The sequence below is a fragment of the Prosopis cineraria genome, unplaced genomic scaffold (assembly GCF_029017545.1).
Source record: "Prosopis cineraria cultivar Desert tree isolate PC_DT_omini unplaced genomic scaffold, ASM2901754v1 PC8, whole genome shotgun sequence".
NCBI classification, from domain to species: Eukaryota; Viridiplantae; Streptophyta; class Magnoliopsida; order Fabales; family Fabaceae; genus Prosopis; species Prosopis cineraria.
The window spans coordinates 1,835,571-1,861,080 of record NW_026555339.1 but is presented as its reverse complement, the minus strand read 5'-3'; the positions used below and the strand labels follow the sequence as shown (position 1 = coordinate 1,861,080).

The 25,510-nt window shown below is 34.9% G+C and overlaps 2 protein-coding genes across 5 annotated transcripts; both read right to left on the bottom strand.

Annotated features, from left to right (window-relative positions):
- Positions 1 to 2,610: 2,610 nt before the first annotated feature.
- On the bottom strand, positions 2,611 to 6,388 carry LOC129318485 (uncharacterized). Of its 3 annotated transcripts, none has more exons than XM_054963277.1 (12): positions 6,157 to 6,388; positions 5,987 to 6,066; positions 5,422 to 5,517; positions 5,220 to 5,336; positions 4,724 to 4,976; positions 4,445 to 4,599; positions 4,009 to 4,358; positions 3,790 to 3,889; positions 3,543 to 3,602; positions 3,332 to 3,415; positions 3,132 to 3,248; positions 2,611 to 3,007 (listed from the first exon to the last, which is right to left on the bottom strand). In XM_054963277.1, exons 2-12 carry the CDS (start codon positions 6,044 to 6,046, stop codon positions 2,708 to 2,710), a joined length of 1,692 nt encoding a protein of 563 aa, XP_054819252.1. In that variant the 5' UTR covers positions 6,047 to 6,066; positions 6,157 to 6,388; the 3' UTR covers positions 2,611 to 2,707. The 3 variants fall into 3 exon arrangements, with proteins under 3 accessions (XP_054819252.1, XP_054819253.1, XP_054819254.1); XM_054963278.1 differs by having other exon boundaries at positions 5,422 to 5,513; XM_054963279.1 differs by lacking the exon at positions 5,987 to 6,066.
- A 12,884-nt stretch (positions 6,389 to 19,272) lies between these two features.
- On the bottom strand, positions 19,273 to 25,265 carry LOC129318693 (uroporphyrinogen-III synthase, chloroplastic). Of its 2 annotated transcripts, none has more exons than XR_008595291.1 (9): positions 24,092 to 25,265; positions 22,689 to 22,776; positions 22,202 to 22,268; positions 21,617 to 21,735; positions 21,096 to 21,188; positions 20,910 to 20,965; positions 20,281 to 20,366; positions 19,685 to 19,793; positions 19,273 to 19,606 (listed from the first exon to the last, which is right to left on the bottom strand). XR_008595291.1 is itself a non-coding variant. In XM_054963596.1 (9 exons), exons 1-9 carry the CDS (start codon positions 24,302 to 24,304, stop codon positions 19,552 to 19,554), a joined length of 909 nt encoding a protein of 302 aa, XP_054819571.1. In that variant the 5' UTR covers positions 24,305 to 25,252; the 3' UTR covers positions 19,273 to 19,551. The 2 variants fall into 2 exon arrangements, 1 of the variants encoding a protein (XP_054819571.1); XM_054963596.1 differs by having other exon boundaries at positions 19,685 to 19,816; positions 24,092 to 25,252.
- Positions 25,266 to 25,510: the final 245 nt, after the last annotated feature.

Genomic DNA, 25,510 nt, shown 5'->3' with positions numbered 1-25,510 from the left:
ATTAACATTTGGTAGATGACCCCTTCAATTCGAATGAAGGGCTACGCTATCGCCTATCGCTGACCGAAAGAAAGGAAGGATGATAAAGAAAAAGAGTTCTAGAATTGGATAGAGTCGTTGCTTACAATGAATGAGGAAAATAAATATTTTTTTCTCGAAGTTGAATGATAATATAATAATTTGTTCAGATTGGCACTGGGAGAGAACGGCCAGGCAAATAATCCAAACCCATGACACGGTCTGGTCTTCGTAGCACAAGAATTATTACTAAAAATTACCACATAAATTAAAATATACAACGTGGGCCTTTGTTGTTCCCATTAAATCACATTAATCAATACCAACATGAAAATGGACGTTTATTCAATGTAATATAAAATAACTGCACTATATACAGTGTATCTCATCATAGAAACTTAAAAATAATCTCAGGTCCCATGGCTTGTAAAACTATTCACAGATGAATATTATGATTTAAATGCTTATATATCATCAAAGGGTTCGAACCGCGAATTTAGATAGCATCTAAGTCATATCCCTACTAACCATAAATACATGCATCTATGAGTACGCATGATTTTTCATGACAAGTATGACTACCTCAGGGTAAATTATTTGTCAAATAGATCATTCCCTCCACAACAAGGCCAAAATTTTGACGAGACTGGTTTTGCTTATGTCAGTCAACATTTAAGCCATGGAATATCAATTAGTTTGGATCCATTGAAACTATTTGGGCTTTTAACATGTCCATCTACAAGGGCAAGGACAGACGCCTTTTTACCAATTTTGGCCCATTCTCCCCTCAGATGCATTTATTAACTAATTTAAGTATATATATTTACTTTTAGTTCTTCAGATTTTAGCATACGTGATTTCACCCTCCAATTTTATCATTTCATTTCATAATTTTATTTTATTATTTTTTATATGAACTCGAATTGATTTTTTTTTAAATGTCTGTTTGGCCCAATTTTTTTGATCGATTAGCTAAACCTTTGGCCGGAGAGTTTGAAGAAAACAAATTAAATAAAAATATGAGGGAAATAAAAAGGACAATAAGGCCGTCTCTAAAGAATGTCTCTTGTCTAAAAAAATACTTGTGGTACAGGAGCCGCGAAAGAAGTTCAGGGGCTTCCACTTTTGTTTGTTTTTAGTTTTAACTTCAAACAAGTCCATCTGCACTCTGCACCACATTGAATACAATTAAAGTTTTGTCCCATGCTACCAAAGAGACAAAACTAGAGCCACCCAACCCAATTAAATGCATAAACATGGCTGCTCAGAGCAAAATATCCATCTAAAAATGAAGAATAAAAGCTTAAAATATTTGTGTCGAAATATACAGTTCACTTTTGAATTCCATTTTTAGTCTGCCAAGATTTGATTTGTTTGCTTTACTAATTCCATTGTGCACAGGCTTTATGACTTCTCTTCCTCCAAATTCTAGTTTTGGAATCTTATTTAGTTCATCTTGAAGTTACATATATTTATCAGAAATGAAGTGCAGTCTCATAGCCACAAGAGGTTATACAGATGGTTTGGAAATTTAATGCTTCATCTTTATGCTTGAAAAAGAATTAGTACCACATGCCAGGTTATTAATTAATTTGAAAAAATGACGATCTGGGAAAAAAGCTGTTGAGTTTAGCTGGCAATTGAGAGCCAGAATGAGTACACATACATATACTATGCAAGGGGGGACGAATTAAGTTGGGGCCAATTAACCGCAAGGATAAAAACAGTACTATGAATTTACAGCAAAGAGAGAGGCTGTGGTTCATAATGTTTTCGTTACCATGATTTAATTACAAAGAATACAAAGGAGAAAATAGAGCATAGAACTGAGCTTGTTTCCAGCAAAGAGAGCTTGGGACCATATACGAATAGGGAAGGGCCAGCGGGAAGGGTTGGTGAACAATATAATGGAGTTGCAATGGCCGAACTATTGATTAGAAATAAGAGGGGACTTCTTGTGAGACACGAGAAACAGGCTGCCATTAATCAGAGGGACATTGGACCACAAGTCAGGCCTCTCTCTGTGCTAATGACTAGAGAATTTCTCATCACTCGTGCTTTCATTGTTGCCATATTTATGGAACTCCACCACCATAATATCCTTTTTCTCTCATCTTTCAATATGTGCTATAAATGCACCATTGATCACGCTGATAGCCTGATGACATGTCCATATTTGCTTTAATGCGGATTCTTACATTCAATATTATTTGAAAATAGGTTGAGATAAAATGATATAATGCAGATTTCAATATAATCATATTTTTGTGTCACCCTCTAAATACAGTTTGTTGTTATTTGTTTCATACCAGACCTTCATAGCCACCTTGGTTTGCTCTTCTTTGTGGTTGGAGATATATTTATTATCCGTACAGCAGAAAGTATTCAGAATTTCTGTTGTCCAGTTCAAGTCACCAGAAGGGTAAATCTCGTCCTCATGGATTTCCTTAAGAACTTGATGTTGACCTAGAGGTTCCGAGTATGATAACTGGCAGGAAGAAGATGATGTGACCAAGTCATCAAATAATATTTGTTGAGCACTAGTGCGTTCACATGGTAGTTTTGACTCAACATGAGAGGCTGTATAAAGAATTGAGCTCGCTGAAGGGACGACAAATTATTATGTATGTTCTTTGTATGTAAGATCTACAGGAGTATACAAATAAGACTATTCAGAAAACTAGCAAAATCATGTGCATAGAAGATATCTAAAAGTGAAGTCATATGGTATAATCTGTACAAATTGTGAGAGGGGCTGGCTTCTTCTTTTTTCAATGAACTTGATGGCTTCTTTCCCAAGTTCACTTGGTAACTGGAGGAAGATCCAATCCAGCAATGATTCCAAGTCTTCTGCAAAATCCAGTAAATACCAATCCAGCAGTTTTGGGATAGCAATCTTGAACGATGAAATACCAATTGCTGCCTGCAAATACTCCCTTTTTGCAACTTCCAGCTGGTCCTCAACCTGTGACGCCGTATAAATTCTCACCTTCATCCAACAAAATTTATGAATCAACACAAAGCCACAGACAAATGAATATATATAGCAGAAGCCTTAGTGATAAAAGGTTACATGGAATTAATTTAGAAAGGTATACTTCACATAAACTTACAGCGGGAGAGGACCAAGTTCCACGGGAGAGTGCAAATGTCACTAGAGGTTCTGACAATTCCAGTCCAAATATGCTTCTTGCTGTCATTTCATGATTCTTAGCTCCCTTCAGAAACGTCTGCACAAATTTAGCAGCAAGAAGCTTGGTGAATGACTATTCCTATTCATAGATAAGCAGAATTTGAAATGAGCAAGGCTTACAAATTTCCAGTTGTAGGGAAGTCTAAGGATGAAATGTTCGATAGTGTTTGCACTTAGCAAGTGTCCGCCCACATTTATTGTTGCCTAAATAACGGGAAAGAATCACAGAAATTTTAAGTACGCCTATGCTTTTTTTTTTTATTTTAAAAATCCTAAATGTAGAATATAAGAATTGCCATTCTAACCAGAAAGAAATAGAAGTAGCCCACACCTTCTGCATCAGTGAAACAAACATCTCAGGACTCTCAGGAATGCCATTCTCAATGAAGGCCTGAAGAAAATTAGAATTTTAAAGACCTTCCTTCATAATTGCTAAAGAGAAGAGGAGGAAAAAAGCATAGCATTGTGACAAACTTCTACTGTAAATGAACAGAAGAATAATAAAAAAGTGGTGAGAGTAAAAGAAACTTTTAGATTCGGATAATATTGAGTGTTACACCAATGGACAATTGACGTACGTTCATCATACAGGAGTTATAGATGTTGATCCAGAATGCAAGTTTCTCCTGGTGGTTGAGGTTTTCTAACTTGGCAGAGGCAAGTTTCCTCAAAAGAATTCTGCACATTTTACCAAATCAGAACTTTATGCCTTCCAAATGAGACAAATAAGAAGTTCCATTGAAAAAAAAAAAAAGAAAAAGCAATTAATATTCCAGTTTAGATAGTAACTTGCATACTTTAATCTAGACAGTAAAATCAAAGAATTTGCGGTTCGTTTTGGATTGAAAGATCTGGCTTCAATTGCACATAGTTGATTATATGGACCAATATCCTCCTTCCCAGATCCCCAAGAGGTACCATAAGGATCCCATCCTTCAATGCAGTTGTGAGTTTTCTGAGCCAATAACGATGATATGTCACCTGCAGGTCTTGGATTCTTCGCTGAACTCATTCTCATGAGGACGGTTGATAAGCACTTCAAAATGTTTTCAGAAATAATATTAGGGCTGTCATCTCCCAGTGGTTTTTCATGTCGACTGGGATTCCCTACTTCTGCAATTGGTTTGTTTTTCACCCTTAATTCTTGCTGCAAATGATGAAAGCTCAAATTGATTGCACAAAATAATTTCCTCACACCAACTCTGATCACACAGATGATAATCAGTTACATACCTGTCTCTTATGTGGGTCCCAACACTTCTGCCCTGACTTATTGTCGGATGAAAGTTTCTTGATTGGAATTCTAGTTGTGTGGTTGTTACATGAAAAATGTTTGCTTCTCTTAAAAGAATTCGTGCAGAATTCGTTCTCCTTTCTGTGCCGATCCTCTGGCATGATAATTAACAGGCACAAACCATAAGATTCCACTCTTGCACAAAGTACTCTTAAGAAATGAGCGCTCTAAACTAATACAGATTATTAAGCTGAATCACCAATCATAAAAATGCTCACCTGGTAATGTTGTAAGCCTAGTTTTAGATGTTGCTGCGTTATTCATTGTGTGGGAAGAAGACTTCAGTTTGACCTGTCTTGCGCTTTCAACTGAATTTGCATTGTTTATATCAGCTGAATGCCCCATTCTTCTCTTTGAAGATGACAAGTAGACAGCTTCCTGGTACAAGTCCTGCCTGGATTGTACTACCTGCTCTTCTAGCCTAACAATTTCCTCTTCCAGAACTGCTACTTCAGCCAGAAGAGCTAGCATCTACAAATGATTGAAAGTCAGCAGTCGGATGGCTGGACTAACATTACCCTTCTCCTCAAAATCCTTGACAATCTATCTTAGATTGTTTAATCTGCTCTTAAATCACCTTTAACTACTATTGCTGCCATGCTTCTTTTATTTTCTCTTAGCGAAAAATAGAAATTATTTATTTCCAAAATTGAGTTTTTTTTTTTTTTTTTTTGGAAAGAAAGAAACAATACAAAGGGAGATATGTTTACTAACGCAGGGGGGGAGATACGGAGGAAGACGAGGCAGAGCTCCCAAAGGTCTGTTAAAAGCCCTCTCCAATGCTCTGTGGATGTTCTCCTCATGTCTAAGCTTCTTTTTCAGCTCATGAATCTGAAATTCATGGTCTGCAGCTCAGTTTTGGATAAGAAATCAGGAAATGAGACCAATAGAGATTGAAAAGAAAGAACGTCAATACATCTTGTTGCAATGCCGATATTCTATATCTACTGGAGGCTTTTCGACCTTCGACTTTATTAGCAGTGCCCTTTCGCAAGCTTCCCTGCATTTCTGCCTTTTCATTCAAGGCCAAAGATGTCAGAATCTACCTATGATTTGCAAATAAATAACAATGGCAAAGGTGAAATCCTAGAAGCTGAAAGTAAGTGTCTAGTGTCGGATTGAAAAACAGGGAAAAGCAATGGAAAGAGTGAAGTTTGAAAGATTGATATTGGAAGATCAATCATGTACTGTGAAAAACCAGCATCGGTTTTTTTGTCTTGTCAATGCATGTATCTGCCATTCGAGATAGGTATATATCGTCTTTTTAAAAAATAACACTAACGAGAATTCCTGGCTCCAGGGATCTCTCAGCAAAGCGAGTTCAGAAAAGTCGAAACCATATTTTCTGGTTATAACTATGGGGCGGCGTATACAATTAAATAATCATTAATTTCGTTCACTGTACAAACCGCTTTTCAAAAATGCATACAACATAAATGTACTCTGTTTTGACTACAATAAAGAATGGCAAGTTTTATTACTTGTCCAATTGAGACCGAAGCTTTCATAGGGTACAGCCTAGTGCTGGTTTTGGTGTTCATCGTTTCCAGCTCTATTAAATCTGCAACAACCGAATTGTATATACAGCATCCAATTCGAAGAACACAAAATCATCGAAACGCTAACGAATTGCTCTGGATAAAACTCAAACCTCTAACTTTCGAAGAACTTCAAAATTGGCAGTTGTTCAGTGCAGTGATCCAGCAGGAATCACGAACTCGAACGCCACCAATGCTAATAATACTCAGCGATTGCGGTTCAACACGGAATTGTAAAGATTACAACTACAAATGGTTGATGCCAAGAAGAACAGATGAAAGAATAGAAATTAGACGCGAGGGAGATAGGAAAGACGATGGAGACGAGGAGGAGGAGAGTAGAGTTGCCACCGCTACCAACGAGTGCAAAGAAAATATTTAAATAATAGAGGTAGGAGCCTGGGTGGTGGGAGATAAGAGCGGGGTGGGTCAATTACTACTTACTATGATTTGATTCGCTAGAAAGAGTTTTTCATCTTTTTTTTTTTTTTTTGAGACATTTCAATCAAAGAGTTGAGAGGTTAATTGAGTGATTACTGACTTCACTTACTCACAAGAAAGACTAATCATATGCGAATATGAGCACTGTGGTGGAAGGCTGCTCCAATCATCACGTCCTTTGAGTTTCTTTCTTTCTTTCTTTCTTTTCCTTCTTCTCACAAGTCCTTCTATCCTATCATGTTTGAGATTCGATTGTTTACTACATGTGATACATCTCTCAACAATAATTTAAATACCCATCACGTTAGGACATAGGAGGGACTACTGATTCTTGGAAAAACAATATTCAAGAATTTCTATATAAAATTTATATCAGACAATAATTATTATTATTAAAATTAAAATAGACACTTATTAATTTGAATTGATTTTGTATTAATAAAAATTCATTCAAATTTTAATAATAATTATTTTTAAATTAATAATAATTCATTCAGGTTTGTTTTTTATTTGATTTTTAACAATAACTTATTCTTAACTAACTTAGATTTTATATAAAGATCTTGATTACTACTTTCCCTTAATTCTTTTAAATCATACTCCATTTATCATATCGTTTGAGTTTTTACCTTAACCTCACCGCTCTTCAGCCCTCCCTCCCTTTTTCCTCTTTTGTTTTGGTTCGTTTCTTATCCTTTTTTAGTAAAATGACAAAAACTAATAATTACGTAATTATGGTCCCTCTGAGAATAAAGGGTTCTTAAAAAAAATTTAAAAAAAGTTAGGTGGGTTGCATCCAAAATGTTATTAAAATCAAAAATATCTCTAAATTTAAAGAGCACTTACAAATATACTTATAAATTATTCATTAATAAAGTTCTCCCATGAATAATAAAATTTAAACTCATAATTTTATAAATTATTGGCCATATCCTTACTAATTAAATCAACCTTTGGCAAGAATAAATAATTTTTAATCCACTGAAGCCTCTTTTTTTAAATTAATTGAAGATCACTGGCATCAAGCGATTTTAGGAGCTAGGGGGGCGGGGAGCATATAAATAGGCTTGATGCTAGCATAATTTAAATTATAAAATATTTTTAAATAAAACTATACGTATTAATAAAATTTATTAAATATATTTCATAACTTTATTTTTTTAAAATAAAAATATAAAAATTTAAAAAAAAACCTTTATTTAATATTTTATTTATAAAAAATATTTAAAAAAAATATGAGAAAGGTAATGTTAAAAAAAATATTATTAATGAAATTTTAGTTTTGTCAAGTTATATATTTTAATACGTTGAAACTCTCCCAAAAATATCTTATAATTAAACAACTTGAAAATTATTATCACACAAAATCTTAAAAGTTATCATTATTTTTAAAAATTAAGTTCTCAAAAAATTAAAAAATTAAAAAAATATAATTTTGGGTCCTTACACTTTGTTCAATTGTTGTTACAAATCTCTAAATTTTTTTTATATTTTAAATTCTTACACTTTTATTTTTTAATGTTTTAGGTTCCTATAATACTACTCACTGAGAGATTTAGAATACCTAAAAATAAAAATATAGAAACTTAAAATATAAAAAAATACATGAACTTAAAATAAAATTCGAGCAAAGTATTAAGACTCAAAATTATATTTTTCAAAAAAATATTATCAAAATAACTAAAATGATAATGTTTTTAAAATTTAATAATAGTTCTTAAAAATATAATAATAAATCTCGCAAAATTGAAAAATGATTTTGATCTATAAAAGTAATTACAATTTTAAAGATTGATTTTTTTAAAAAAAAAGAATTTGTAATTTGTTGTCAACGAGCTAGATATGTTCGAGTACGAAAAGGATCCGCTACTCTCGTCGCGTCCTCCTCTCAACCACGTGACGGTGACTCCAAATCACAAACTGACGCTTCCCCCATTTTTTTGAAAAAAGCATGGCTCGTGATTGGGATTTATTAATTGTTCCAGCTAATCTTCCATCAGTACGTCACAATATTCATCTCCATTCAGAGCCCTTTGAATGCCACCATTTCACTATTCAATGCTAACTTCGCTTTTTGGCTGCGCAACATTGTTTTCTTCCCATAAACTTGCTAACCTATCTTTAACTAACATTCCAAATCTTGATTAAATGCTTTTATTCCTCAATGACTTACCTCTTCTTATTAATTAATTGTTGAATAAATAGCATGATATTTAGTTAATTTGTTGATGTTTGTATGTGACACAGAATACTATCACTTAGCTGTTAAATTGTATTTGTTTGATAAAATATAATATGATAATATTAACCCTCTTAATTTTATAGTGTTAATATATATTATTTTAATTTACATGATAAATCATTTTTAGTCAGTGGAATGGCATAAGGATAACAAGTTAGTTAGATGTCTCATAGTTTGAAGAATAATTTCTATACCTTCAATCACTTGTCACTTCTTCACAAGAAGTGATGAGTGATGAAAGTATCACAAAATCTTTAAATTTTATAATTATTTTTTATTTAATATATATATTTTTTTCATTAAAAAAAATGGCCACAGGGACTTAGGGAGGATCTTTTCATTAATTATAAAGAAAGAGTCGTATAAATTAGTCTTCAAAACAAATAGTAATTAATACCAAAATGGAATTAATTTTTAGCAAAGCACTTGGTTCCCAAAGCTACAAGCAGCATAGTTTATTATTTATATTTTGTGCAATGTATGAGAGCCGCCTGATTTGACACAGCATCTTCATATAAAACGTTTGTTAATTATATTTATACTTATATTTCAACTTTAAGCTCCATTATAATATTGTAATTGAATGTTATTGTTCAGTTGTAAATGTGACTATAAATCTACACATGGATAATTTCAGTTTAATTAACACCTCGTTTAAAAAGTGTAAAGCGTATTATTTAACTTCATTTAACTACAATTGTCACAATGACTTAACAAGTTTCCCATTTTGATGTTAATAAAATTGTTAGATTTGACAGAAAAAAGAATCAAAAACATATAACTGTTAACAAGTATACTATTCTTTATACTTATAATCATCCTAAATCTGTTCACCAAAAGAAAGTCACGCTAAATCCAAATATGATATTTTCATCATGACTTTAATTCCATCCTTGATTGCTAGATCCTGACTTTGATTGATGCTTGTCATTGAAAAAGTACATAATGAAAATAAAATTCTTCTAAAATACATGAACAATAAATAGGTAACATGAAATGTTATAATTATTTAATAATCTCTTAAGATTTGTTTGGCATTTTAGTTTGTTATGTAATGAAATCTTTGCCCCCATGCCCTCTCTCCCTCGTTCTTCTCACTCGTCCTCTTCCTCTGTGCTATAAGGATTTTGGAAATTGATAACCATCCCAAACAACCAAACGTTGCTATTTCTTTTAACTTCTCATTAATTTGATTCTTTTTTTCTAGAACCAATCAAATCAATTTGTTGTTGTAATTGGATATCTAACTCCATGTGTGGTTGTTGAAAAAACAATGAACAACAAGCTGTAGATCAAACCTCTATTGGAATATTTATTTATGGATTAACATTAATTAATAAGCCCAAACAGATTGACGTTTATGATCTTGTATGGACCGTGATAGGTGAACCACATAAGTGAGCCCAATGGGCAGAGGCCTAACTCACAACCCAATAGCCGTCAGTTATTCCATATCTCTTAACCGACTGAGTCAGAGATAATGAAATATAATTATTTAATTTTTTAATAAAGCGGTTACTGATCTGATCCTTATAAGTCGATCAGTCGATAACTATAAACACACGATACATTTTTCCTCTATTCCATTATCTTTGCATTATCTAAAGAGTTTGGGGTCTAGTGAGTTGTGCATTTGTCTACACTCAAGGTAATCGAGCTATCTTAAGTAATCAATGGATTCCTCAGGTACGCATAAAATTATTTTATTTTATCATATTCAATTATATATGAATTGAGATATTAGATTTACATATAGCATCAGAGCCAGGTTACGAGTAATGATCTATATATCTCAACTTTTCTTTTGCGTATAAAAGTATATTGATAAAAATTCATGCTTATATGTTAATAATTCTCTTGATATTCTTGTTATTGAAAATGAGTATGAATAAGATTTAAATACATTCTTATGTTTAAGGAAATATTACGATCAAATATAACATTTGATATATTATTGCCTTCATTATCATGTTCATTATTTTCTCCTTCCCCTGAGTCTTCTTCATGGTCGAGATGGTGTCTTCGCATTCGCTGTGAAGTTGCCAGAAATAGTGTTCAGTCCGTCATTTTTTTGCTTTGTCGTCGTAAATACTATCGAAAAGCCTCCAGGACTATCGAAAAAGCTTTCCCCTTGGCTTCCATAGTCCACACAATAGTGTTCCTCCTTGCCTCTGGTTCAGCGACGTCGTGGGTGGCTGCTACTTCACATTTGCCCGCGTCTCGCCTATTGCACAGTCGTCGTGGGAGGTGTCGGCATCGTGGTAGCTAGCTACTACTCCATAGATGCCAGCATCATAAGGTTGGGTCTCCTCTCCCTGCAGCTAAAGGAGACCCAGAACAGGGTCAAGAATCGAATCTTAGGGATCCGATTTTACAGGTTCTGGGCCCATTTTTCGTATGAGCCTAGATCATAAAAAAGGGTTAGAGGCACGAAAGGGGTTAGAAACCGATTCCTAAGGATCCTGTTTCATAATTTAAAAAAAATTCTATTAATTAAGTTTTAATCCCTAGACAGAATTACCTCGTTCGGCCTATAATTTATGTAATTTCTGTCGTGACCCCAATAAATTTTTTGAAATTATATTTTAGTCCCTTTACTTTCAGAATTATAATTTTGACTCAAATCTCTTCTAGAATTACCTATGTACCCTTGGACACCTTTTTAAAATTCTATTTAAGTCCTAAATTTATTTTCTAATTTTTAAAAAGGCCCCAAGGACTTTTAAAATAATTTTATTTTGTCCTAAGGTCATAAAATTTGTGACTATGTGAATTATTAATAATGTTTAGGATCTTGTAGCATTGACAATGGACATACCCCATAATGTGATATTATTAATGTGATTTTGATGGTTAATTTTTATGGATAGGCTAATCGCACTCTTTTTTTTAATGTATTAGATATTTATTGTACCCTATAAGTATGAAAATATTTAATACATTATTTTATATAGACTTTTGTATAAGTTAAATATTTATAATATTTGAGCCTTCTTGGTGTATGATTATAGTTGAATAATTGATAATCGCTTGTAGGAAAATTTTGCTTTATAATTATGTTGTGCACGCATAATTAATATTTTTCATTTTTTATTTTGCAATTTCAATTTCTACTTTTGTGCAACTATCATTTGTGAAGGCTCTGAATGGAACTAATTATGATGACTGAAAAGAGTCCTTGAATATGTATCTGACTATTTTTTAGAAAGATTTAGCTCTGAGGGAACCCAAGCCTGCGGATCTCTCTTTAAAGTCTAATGCTTTTGAAATGGCCTTCCATAAACAATGGAGTGAGTTCAACCGAATCTATCTAGCGATCATTAAGTATATAATTGAAAAGGAAATTAAGGATAGCATTCTTGAAAAGGATACTGCAATGGAATACTTGAAAACTATAGGTAACAAATACAAGAAGCTTGATAAGACTCAAAGAACTACTATTTGTCACTTTTGACAATACTCGATATGACGGAGTTTCTGATATAAGGGAGCATATTCTGAAGCTTGTTCATTACTACAATAAGCTTAAGTCATATGGGATTGATTTGGGTGAAAGTACCTTAGTTTATTGTGTTCTTCAATCACTGCTATCGGAGTACCCATTCTTAAAGACTTCATACAACTCACAAGAAGCTGAATAGTCTGTTGACCAAATTATATCAATAGTTACTCAAGAAGAGGAAGCTATGAAGAAGAATTTCTCTTACTCAGTAAACTATATTTCTCATGACTCTAGTAGCAAATCTAGAGGGTCGTATAAGAAAAAGGGGAAGAAGCATAAGGCCCTAAAGCCTAATAATCTAACTTTTAAGAAGGATGGTAATAAGAGTGAGAAGTCAAAGAAGAAACCCTTTAAAGGGTTATGCAATTATTACAAGAAACCGGGTCATATTAAAGCTAATTGCTTTAAACTGAAGAACAAACAAGAAAGTAAAGGTATAATTCTTTAAACTGCTCCTCTAGCTCTAGTTTGTTTTGAATCTAACACCATTGAAACTTTCTTTGACTCATGGTGGCTGGATTCTGGTGCCATTGTATATATTGTGAATTATCTACAGGGATTAAAAAACCAGAAGGTTCCAAGTGAAGCAGAGAGGTCAGTCTTTGATATAGCAGGGAGCAAGGCATCAATTAAATGCATTAAAATTATTTCTTTGTATTTAAATTCTGGTCATGTTTTAAATTTGAACCATGTTGTTTATGTACCTTCTACGAAGAGGAATTTAATTTCAACTTCTGCATTGGATATTCATGGCTATTCATTCTTCCCAGGAAATGAGAAAATTGATATTTATTTTGATTCCATTAATGTTGGTTGTGCTTTCTTGATATATGGTTTATATCGATTGAATGATTGGTCACTTAAACTTTCTAATCTCCATATCAATGTTGCCATTGGGCATAAACGTCAAAGGCCCAACAATAATTCCTCTATGTTATGGCATCGTTGTTTGGGTTATATCTCTAGAGAGAGATTAAAGCACGTGCGGTGTCTTACAAGACCTTGATTTCTCAGATTTTGAGACTTGTGTTGATTGTATAAAGAAAAAATTTCCTACTAGAGCTAGAGTCAAAGGAGCAAAGAGGTCTGAAAACACTTTAGACCTAATCTATACTGACATTTGTGGACCTATCATACCTCCAGCTATGGGTGGTTTCAGATATTTCATCACCTTCACAGATAATTACTCTCGTCATAGATGGATTGAACTCTTACGTGAAAAGGGTGAGTCTCTTAATGCATTCAAGACCTTTAAAGCAAAAGTTGAATTGAAACCTGGCAAGTTAATCAAATGTATGAGATCTAATAGAGGAGGAGAATTTTATGAGAGATATACTGAGACTGGCAGAAACCCTGGGCCATTCACTTTGTACCTTCAAGAGCATGGCATTGAAGCTCAATATACTATGTCTAGCACCCCACAGCAGAATGGGGTTGTAGAAAGGTGAAATCATACTCTTATGGATATGGTTAGAAGCATGATCAGTCACTCCTCACTACTAGAATTTTTGTGGGGTGATGCACTTAAAATTGCTCTTCATATTTTGAATCAAGTTCCTGACAAGTCAATTTCAAAGACTCCATACAAGTTGTATTTTAAAAGGACTCCTGCACTGAAGCATGTGCGAGTTTGGGGTTGTAAAGTACAGGTAAAACCTTACAATTCACAACAGATGAAACTTGATGCTAAAACTTTTAATGATTTCTTTATTGGCTATTGCATCGAATCTCGTGAGTATAGATTCTATTGTCCAAATCATACTATTAGGGTAATTGAATATGACCACATAAGTGAGCCTAATGGGCAGAGGTCCAACCCACAACCTAGTAGCCGTCAGTTATTCCCTATCTCTTAACTGACTGAGTCAGAGATAATGAAATATAATTATTTAATTATTTAATAAAGCAGTCACTGATCTGATCTTTATAAGTCGATCAGTTGATAACCGTAAACACATGATACATTTTTCCTCTACTCCACTACCTCTACATTCTCTGAAGACTCTAGGGTCCAGCAGGTTGTGCATCCTCTATACTCGAGGTAATCGAGCTATCTTAAGCGATCAATAGATTCCTCAGGTATGCACAAAATTTTTATTTTATCATATTCAATTATATATGAATTAGGATATTAGATTTACAACCTCTCCCCATTGGAACAATGTCCAAGACTTATTTTGTCTCCATCGCCGGTGCTAGATACATAAAGCTCATCGCATTCTTGTCCCTCATCTCCACTGCTACGTAAACTGATGAAACCACATGGATGAAGTCTATCAACCTCACTCTCGTCTTGCTCATGTCAGGAAGATCTGACCTAGACCCGTCCACCCAATAGTCAAACAACCATAACTCATTGAGGTGGCAAGGCCATGGTACACCTTCCCGTTAACCTCTACGTTATTGGTAAAGATGGCGAGGAAGCATGACATGGAGATAAGGCTCAAGAGAGACACACTGATGAGGCATCTGGTATCAGTACAGGCACTATTGTTGGTGAAGATTGGCAGTAGGATCTAGAAGGCCAAGAGAGTCCTTGTAGGAAGCAGGTTAGCCAAGTTAGCTGTGTTGGTTAGGGTTCGAGAGATCACTTCTTAAGCTAGTGGCTGAGGTAAAGACAGTAGGCTAGGCTACAATTTTTTGTTTTTTGCAACACCAAGGTGGTTGCCTCAATGGACTCATCAATCTTGGATGACTGCTTGGTGGTTTTAGGTCATTGCCTAATAGAAATCTTGTTGGCGATTAGTTTTAGAAAAAGGAAACAAATTAACAAAGAGGTAAGAGAAAGAGAAAAGTTTAATTGTTTGGGATGCTTATCAATTTAAAAGGAAGTTACAAAGAAGCATGACACAATAAGGAGGGTTAGAAGTGACGCATTGAGTAGGTGTGCAGTGTCTTTGTAGGCACTATTGTTGGTGAAGATCCATATTAGGATATGGAAGGCCAAAAGAGTTCTTGTAGGAAGCATGTTAGCCAAGTTGACATTGTTGGTTAAGGTTGGAGAGATCGCTCCTTAAGCTAATGGCCGCAACAAAGACAGCAAGCTTAGCCATAATGGTTGTCCTAACGACACTAAGGCAATTGCCTTAAAGGACTCATCGATCATAGATGGTTGCTCGATGGTTTTAGGTCGTTGCCTAACAAAAATGTTATTGACGACTGGTTTTAGAAAAAAGGGAAACAAACTGATGAATAGTTAAGATGAAGAGCAAAGTTTGATTGTCTAGGATGCATATCAATTTCTAGAATCCTTATAGCATAAAGGAAAAGGCCGAGAGAGGAATGAGGGAGAGAGGGTATAAGGGCAAAGATGTCACTACACAAAAGACTAAAATGCCAAACAAGTCAATAATTATAACATTTCATAGCAATCATTGTCTTTTAGGTCTTTTAAAGGGATTTTATTATTTTTTTTTACAAAAAATTTCCACATATCACTTACACCCAGCTAATAGGCGGAATGGAAATGTCAAAACAAATTCAATTTGGCACCTTACACCAACCATCACAAACGGGGAAAAATAAAAAGGAGAGAATAGTAACCAAAACTGAAAAGAGTCGGCTTGAAACAAAAAATAAAAAATAAAATAAAGGGATAGTTTAGGTGGGAGAAACTCTGTTCTAATATTAAGGACCATCTCCTTTTTTTTGGGGGGGGGGTAAAAAGGATCATCTACATATGTAGAATAATAAATTCTTCTAAACAGGTATACATTTTTCATTTATGCATAAAAATTACTTCACCTAAAGCTGACATTAGAGGATTCCAACACCTACTAATAATGACACACATTTCTGTTGCCATCTGTGCATGTTTGATTCAAATTGGACATTTTGGAGATCACGCAGTCCTAAGCTTCACTCTCTCTCTCTCTTCCTCATTAAAAATACATGGCATACTCGCCGTTAATCAAAACTCTGAGTAATTAAGGCACGAATTTAGAATAGGATTCGCCAGTGGGATCTCTTGTTGCTGGTTACAAAGAAGAAGAAAACAACTGAACAAACAAACCATTGTTTAATTTGACCAGTTGTAAATTACAAGGATGAAGGTGGAGAACAACATATTATATATCAATATGACGATTGTAACAGGAACAGGGTTTGTTTGTTTCCTGCCCCAGCTAGCACTCTGCGGATTCTTCTCTTGCTGTTAGATGCAATATCAACCTCAGTACTATCACACGAACATGGCATAATTTGGAAATTTAAGTGGTGAAAAACTTACCAAATTAAATACACATGTCTTCAGAGTTTCCTAATTATTTTTCCCCAACACAATTCCATGTTACACGCCAAGCTTGTCAGTTGATTTATTGTGTGAAACTCCTAAGTTTTACAATAATCCAGACTTACTGACAAAAAATATAAAATGAGAAACGTAATTTATAAACACACATTTCGTTGCTACAGGTATGCGCGACAAAGTGTGGTTGCTAGCTGCATCTACTATTTCTTCCGACAAGAACTTGGCAACTAACAGTAATACCTTCTGGCTTCAGTAAGATGTCATACAAAACTATATGCAATAGGAAGCAAAACCGTGCACTTGCATGCCACCATGTGTGTGCATGGAAAACTTGGTTTTAAGGTCTAATACCTAACGAGTTAGCCGTTTCAAGAAGCGCTCTCTTCCAACTCTTTAAGATAGATAAAAGGACAGAAGAGACTTGCTTTTTTATGCTTGGGATCAATGACGTCCACTTAATGGGTTTGTGTTTTTTTACTCTTTCTTCTTTACCCCTCCACAAAAAGAGGGTTTAGTTTGTACTTTGTACGAGCTCTTGTGTTGAGAAAGCTATACTTTTCTGTTTTATTTTCTAATTTGTACGCTCTTTTGCTAGAATTAATATGATCTATTTGGTCATCAGGTTCTGTTCATTTCGTAATAAAAATCATTACCAGGGAAGAAGATAACCGACAATGGATGGAGAGGGGACAATACAGGAGGTAATAATTGAATCTTGCACTGCTGATTATGTGACAATTTCACGAAGAGCACCGAAGAAACCTACTTTAGTTGTGCTGGAAAGCAGAATTGTACCACTCAGACCCACAACTGTCTCAAGGTCTCTCTCACACGCAGGAATCTCAAGTATTTGTACATCACCAGTTCATTCATAACTCGAAAAAGATAGATCAAGTTTAGATGTTATCAATTAGTGCTTCTAAAAAGATTGAAAGAAATTCACAGAAAGTGAACGAGTTATAAATATTATGGTTGATTTTAGGCACAGATGTTCATCCTTGCTTCGAGAAAACGACTTCTGACTTGTTTAGCATTGTAACAAGGGATGCGATGGGTTGGGTGGTGGTGGGGAGTGATGATGATGCACCACGTTCCACAGAGAGACTCGTACATATAAGCCCCACTATGAACGTAATCTCTGCTCGAAAGACATGCTATTCGCAGAAACATCACATCTCCCTGATAATGTGAACCACAAGAAGCTTCTTTATCGGTGTGGGGGCTAGTTTGAAATGAAGTTAATGAAGTGAAACTGGATGGTCATGCATCCAAAATCATTGTTATCGTTATCCAAGTCTGTCACATACCCTTTTTTTTTTTTTTTCTGCTTTTCCTATGTCCCTGCTTTATTTATTATTATAATCGTACTTATAAACAGCACAAGCTTCAACAGGACGCATTTCAGTTTTATTGCTAGACATGATCTAATGATGATTTCGCGCTAGGGGGGAGTGTACCAGATTGGATGTCCCTAAGCAAGTGTGCCCACAGAGTAATTTAGCCATTATAGCCATTTAATTTCAGTCACATGGTGTGGTGGTGGGGATTGGAATTTAGGCAACAGTGAGAAGTATATGAGGTGGCCACTGGCTAAAGAATGATGAAGGTTTCAAAAAAAAAAAAAATCAGAAAATTAGCTTTGCTTCATTTTCATTAGATAAAGGTATTATATGATTGGAAGATGGCGAGTCTGGCATGTCCATGGGTTTCTGTAAGTCTTGCTTTAGACAAAGGGAAAAGAAATAATGGGACTAGTTGTTGCCGCAGCTACGTGAAAGGAACCAGATCCTTTTGTTCTGTTACTTTTTGATTTGGGGCAGCGACAAGCTTTATGGTGTGCCTTCCCCTGCCCCTACTAGAATCAAGAACAGCAAATCCGTTTTCACTGCAGGGCTACTATTTGTGTGGGTAAGCAATAGTTAAGAGGAGCAGAATTGTTGTGGCCATTTCAGAAAATTATTAGTATTTGAGGGAAGAACCAGTTGGTCTCGCAAGCCACCAAGATTAAAAAAGAACTTTAAATTGTAATCAAAATACAAAAACCTTTCGGGACAACGCAAAGTGGAGGTCACATAGAAGCTATGTATCATTACGGTGCGGCACGAGTAGCTGGAAGATATTCAGTATAGAGCAGGAACACTCTCCCAACTGAGTTATACTCATTAGACAATGGTCAGAATGAGAGAATTTGAAGTTAATAATCACTTAAAAATGATAACAATTTCCATTTGCTCATAAAATGAAGTACTGGACTTTTGTTTCGAGGAATTCCTTTTATTCCCCAATTTTTGAGCGAAGAGGAGTTCCTTTTTTAATGGAAGAACTAAGAAGGCTGAAAAACACACGGAGGTAGGTGAAGAAGAAAGAAAGATCGCAGAGGCCCAGATTTGCCGACAGAGAGGCAAAGCATAGCGGCATCTCGTATCAAGCCGATAGGGAATTACGGGCTTTTTCTGACCCAAAAGGAATCAATATTACCCTAAATTTAATCCTAAATTTTAAAATTTAAAATTTAAAATTATTATATCATTCATAAGTTATAAATAATGATATCTAGTTGTCTGTTTTTTAAAAAAATTTGTACAACATATAACAACATTTAATTATAAAATTGAAAAAAATAGTGAAATATCCGTCTCCCTTTCTCTTGTGTTGCAAAAGTAGATCATCTTCTCATTTTTAATTAAGATACTTGAGACCTTCATAATTAAGCATCATGTCTCGGGACATCATACCACTCAACTAAATTCAATAAAAAATTAATTAAAGAATTTATGATGCCCAAATAGCTTAGATGCATGAATATAAAAAAGCTGCACCAACTCACCAAGTACCAAATATACATTTTAGCATGGATCAGGTAAAGTGACAGTGATCAGGAACGGTATTTACATGATAGAATATTTGTTCACGAAAGGATCTTATGATAGCCTCTGTCAGTAACTTCAAAAATACATTACTGAGGAGAGGAAGTAGATCCATCATCCATATGTGGAAGCATTAGTTTAATGACCGCTGCATGAAAAGCAGTGGGACGCATCACCGGGTTGCAATGGAGAGGGCAGACATGAATGCTACCTCAATGAATCATCATGTGATCCCAAGGCATCAACAATGCTATCTACCCAGCTGCCAATGGGAGGAAGGTTTATCAAAAACAAATAAAAAGATTATCACAGAGCAAAATAAACTTGGATCTGTAGTCACCCTTCAAGGCCTGGTTGTGATGGGTAATACACTTTTTCAAACCCTAATCTTTTAGCCATGGCAGCAGTAGTCTCGCCAATGCATGCAACAGAACCATTCCAATCTGATTCTGAAATAAGATTCTTCCAAGCACTGTTACAGCAGGATTCATGAATTGGTAAATACCATAGAGCTTCCTAAGAACAGCCATCAACCTATTTCTACAGGCCAAATAAGATGACAAGGCCAATTTCCATAATTTTTACTTCCTCCATTTAAAAATGTAAAGCATTTTTAGTGTTTCGAGTTATAATCCTTGCATTTTTTTTTCAAAAATACCCCTAATGAATAAATCACTTCATATTTATTTTAGACTAAAATGCTCTATTAAATAAGGGTAAATATGAAAAGATAGTATTAATTTAGAGACAAGTACCTACTTTATTGAGGGGTGAAATTTGATTAAAAATACCTTATATTTTTGAACGGAGGGAGTATTTAATATCAGAACTCATTAAGAACAGAACTATGAATACTTCTTTGTAGGTTAGAACTAATAATATTTTTCACAAAGTCGAAAGAAAATTAAAGGCAGAGAAACAAGATAAGAAACTCACCGAATTGCAGATGGTGAAGCTACAGCAACAACAGGTATATCAAGTGCCTGCTTTAAGATCCCTTGGTCAACATGCTGAACTGGTACCTGCCATACATGTAAGAACCAGGGGCTAATGCGTATCTCTCACACAGCTAAATAAATACATAGATCAGTCCAGTTATTTTTCATCAGTTATTGTCATTGTAAAAATAGCTTATGATCAACTCTGAGGAAAACCATTTGCAACCTAAATTTTTCAGAAATGACAAGAAAACATCTAGATCTAATAGATACCAGCGGGATGCAGATAGACATTGTATGAAGCTGTGTTGTTCCTTCTATCACAAGATAAATAAACATGAGGGGTATAGAGTTAGAAACAGTCTAGACTTTATGCAATTGTAACATTTTCCTACAAACTACAATGATCATAAAGCACCAGAAAATTTCCACCCACTTAACCATGAAACAGTTTACTGGGACTTCAGGATCAGTAAAAGTAAAAATACTAAATTTACAATCAATCCAGTCAACTAATGATGAGATACAACATTAGAAAATAAAATACTCCAATACCTGCAAGGAAGAAGTTAAATTGAACTATGTTTTCTCACTAAGGAATGGGCGAATCAAGGAAAAACAACTTACCGTTGTGTATGTATTCAACCTTGTAACATCAAATCCACGGTTAGAAAGTCCTTCCTCTGATTCATAAATATCAGACAATTAATATACCATTGCCTTTTACAATTATAATCATTAAACAAAAAATTTAATTTTAAAATGGCAATACTATATGAAATTAATAAATTGAAACCAAAATTATTCACTTACCAATCTCACTGCTAGCTTTTGCAGAAGCAGGATACAACACGGTGCAATTTTTTCCATCCTTTGGAAGCTCTGTAGCCAAAACCTTCCCTGTTGCTGAAATTTATCAGAGACACAATGGGAATCACTTTCAGATCATTAAGGTTCAAATGCCAGCTAAGCGAATGAAATATTCTCTCTCTTCAAGACAACTACTTAAAAAAAAAGACCATCCACAAATCAAAATGCAGATTGTGGTGTAGACTCACTTTCCAGCTTTGTCCAAAGTAATAGACATGCACTTACTCTTACACACAGAATAACAAACGCAAAGCATAGTTCCTCTCTCCCCAGTCTACAAGCTCATGATCTTTAACAGTTCAACAAGGTAATATTCTCCATATGCATCTTGGAAGTCATTGTCACGTGTGTTTTTATGGAATGCTTTAAATACTTTTAAGAGTCAGAAAGGAACAAAATTGGGAATAATACAGTGCGAATGCAAAATTTTAACTCAGCCTATGGTTACGTGCATGTCCAGATACCTTTTGATGGTGCAAAGGCAACATCAAGTGACTGCTTTGATGACAGTGAGACTTCCTTGAAAACACTTGCAGTACCAGCTCCAACAACGCTTATTTTGACATGGGGGGCCCCAGCAGCTCTAAAGACCACAAATAAGACTAAGAAAATTCATTAAGAAATAAAATGTTCCACAACGTTAAAGATTGTAACAAAGGAGTGAATTTATAATAATGAATCAACCAAGTCAACCATTTATACAGCCTATAAATTAACAAGGCTGGATAAGGCATACATTGGCATCTTTGACAATTCATGAATCACATCCAATAGATATTAAAGATCACAGGCAATTGGATCAATTGTTACACGATAACAAAAAATGGTTTTTAAGTATTTCACATATTACATATATGATATTCAAAGTAAAGCCAATAAATACACATTGAAAGGAAAAAAGGCATTAAAACTTGCAGAAGAAAAATGAGAGAAGATATAAAGTCCAAAGACAGGATCAATGATAAAGAGTGCAATAAATTGGGTAAATGTAAGGGAACTGCTTCATGTATAAATAATGTCTGTCTTCAGTTAGCAACTCCTAACCTTACCTCCATGCCTCTAGGAAAACTGAACCTGCTTCAGGAGATGTTATGACAATCCAATCAAATGAATTATCTGCCATTATTGAGGAAAATGGCGAGAAATGAATCAGTGTCAAGTGATGAGGCACATTACTAAATGCATAACACATGTAGTAATATGAGTTGGCTATCACTATACAATCATAAATTCAAAATTCCCCATGCTTTCCAGATTCTAGATAGCCGATACTATTTAAAAGCAGGAATTCCCCATCCAATCTCTAATGAAGTGTACTAGAAGCACACATGCAGGAACTCAATGCCAAAGAAAAAGCATATAGAGCCACGTGTTTGAATTAGATCAGCCACAACCCATACAAATAAATTTTATATGTTAAAGATCAAGTCAAGTTTATCTTTGGTTGAAAAATCAGTATGTCAGTCATAAAAAAAAAATGCAGTCATTGAGGTAATGGCACACAATGAAAAAGATGGAGTCCACAATAAAACTCACCACTTAATACAGAAGCAAGTCTATCCATGTCAGGTCCCAAAGTGTGCTCAATGAGTGGAAACTCCAAACAATTGATTTTATGTTTATTCTGCACTCAACATCAAACTACCCTTTTAGTTTCATTCAACTTGAAAATCTTCTAAGAGGAGCTTTGCATTTTTAGTTAGCATTTTAATTCCACTTAATGTTATTCTGGGACAGTCAGGGCCAAATAATCAATTGATCACCTTAGTGCATAAAATATTTTACCAAAATTTTCCCAATGGAAGAGGATAGAAAAACAAAAAATATATATAATAATAAAACAATATATGGGACATAAATTAGGATCATCTGTCATCTAAAATCCTAATAACAGGAAAACAAAATGGCGTTAGTGGTTGTATATAAAGGATTGACAGCCTAAGAATTGATGCATTACCGCTTCAGATATGTATTCAGAAATGATCCTATAAATCTTAAGCAAAGATCAATTAGAGATGAAATCTTTTATTAGCTTCTAACTTCTGTTCTTTGGGAGGAAATGAAAGACGGAAAAAACACAAACAAATAAACTGATAGACAAATAAATGACCATGATGAAGTTAATACACGATATTGATTAGGCTTCATTTGTGCTAGAAAGACAAGCCAATTAAGAACAGTAGTCTACGTTCAATTAGTTATCCTCCCAAGCCTTTTAAGTTAACACCGATCTGATGAAGCGAATATCAAGTACTTAGAAAACTTCAAGGACTCGAATGTCATATAGGAAGTTAAAATAAATAGGTCAACTTTCTGAAGCTGAACGAGAATAAACTTAAAAGTTCACACAGAACGAGTTTGTAAGTACAGTGACTTAAAACCCAGGCTACGCTGATCAACATTGTGAGAAACTATAGTTGTTTGCACTTCGACATTAGCTTTTCAACGTAAACTATATTGGATAAAAGCAATTATCAGAAGTAGTTTCTAATAATTTTAGGAACCTACGTCATTGTCCATATATTTTGTCTTTATAATATATAATTTATACATTTACTAGAACGTGCTTAAGCCTTAAAGTATTAGTAACTTGCGAAATAATAATTTGAAAAGCCAGTAAAGAAGCCGTACGAATTTAGAAAAATAAGAAAAGGGAAATGATCAAATTTACCATTCTTTTCCACCTTTAATCAAACACCTTGAAGACGGAATGGTGGACAGTTAACATTTCAAAAACGCGAATATATTCTGTATAAGTCAGAGTAAACCTTGAAGAACATGGCCGGATAACAGGAGAAGCAAGCACAATAATGCGGGAAGCTACAATGAGACCCTAAAATCAAACGCCTTACGGCAATATAGAGGAACTAAATTGTTCATCAAACAGCGAAGCAAGTAGTGGTTCATGGTGAACTAAGGGATGACAGAGAAGTAAGTACCAGAGCACTGATAAGCTTGCCATTCTTGCCACGCTCTCTGGTGACCACAACTTTCGGGGTCAAATTCGATGTCGACGGCGACGGCGACAGTGATTCCGTTTCAGGAACAGAAGCATGACTGAATCCTGGAGGACAAACCAAGATTCGCCGGTGAAACAAAAGACGAGAAGGAGCAGACGCAGACCACAAAGGAGAGAGAGAAAGAGGAGCCATTGAAACGTGTTAGGCACAGAATGATGTTTAGATGCAGGATGCCAGCTGTTATCCGGTCGCTGCAAATGGCCTCATAATTAACTCCCCAATTTAGCATAAATATCTCCACGGAACCTTTAAAATGATTATCAGATTAGGGCACTAATAAAGCCCCAATCCAATCGAATGAAGCCACGTGGCCCCACTCGCCGACAAGGTCCATTACGTTATCACCAGCAATCAGCCATAGAGAGTGATAATTAACGGCGTAGATCTAAAGAGAAGAAAAACACAGAACAGACTTTGTAGGTGGAAACATCATGATTAGTTCTTTTCGTTTTGATGGTTTTGCGTCCCGATTTCCCAACCCAGCCCTAAGTTGCTGTGCACCCCTGGTCCCAACACTTGACAGCTCATCTACCCTGATCCTGCAGGCTGCGATTCGAGAAACTCCATAGAATAGATGTAGTCTATAAATTAATTGCTTCATCAAATTATGGAGCTAGGGGTCTATGATTCTCCCAAATGATCGTTAGTTCATGCAACTCAACTTATCGGATCGTTCTTCGTTTTTATCGGGTTTTTCTCTCTCGATCCGTCATGTCGCTCTTCTTAGTTGTTCGTTCGATGCGCTGAATAGCAGCTGTTTATTTGCCATTCTGAAATTCACTGTATCGTTGAGAATCTCTCGCCGCAACGTTTTCTTTGTCGTGCCTGTGAAGCTCAGTCCAGTTCCGATCCATCAATGAGCGGGAGGCTATGCATGAAAAGCTATCACGGGAAAAAGCTTCAATCGACTTTGGGTGTGGAATATGACTCTGCTTGATTCGTTGCTATTATCACCTTGAATTTGAGGAACTTCAACCCATTGCTTCTGTGTATTGTACTTTGCCTTGCTGCGTTTTTCTTTTTTCAACTAGAAGGGCAACACAAAGAACACGGAATTACAAGCCGTACTCGTGAACTTTCTACTTGCATAAGAGTTCGCATCTCATTGGACTATGAAGGCATTGACATTTGTTGTTGCGTTTCTCTCGCTCTCGGAGTTAAACTTAGACTTCTCTCTATTTTCTTTTCTCTTCATTTCATTTTCACTTCTCACCTCAATTATTAAATTTATTTTTAAATAATTAAGATCATTAAATCTCAACCATTCAAAAATGAATTTAATAATTAAAATAAAAAATTAAGAAAAAATGAAGAGAAAAGAAAGAAGTTTTACTTTCT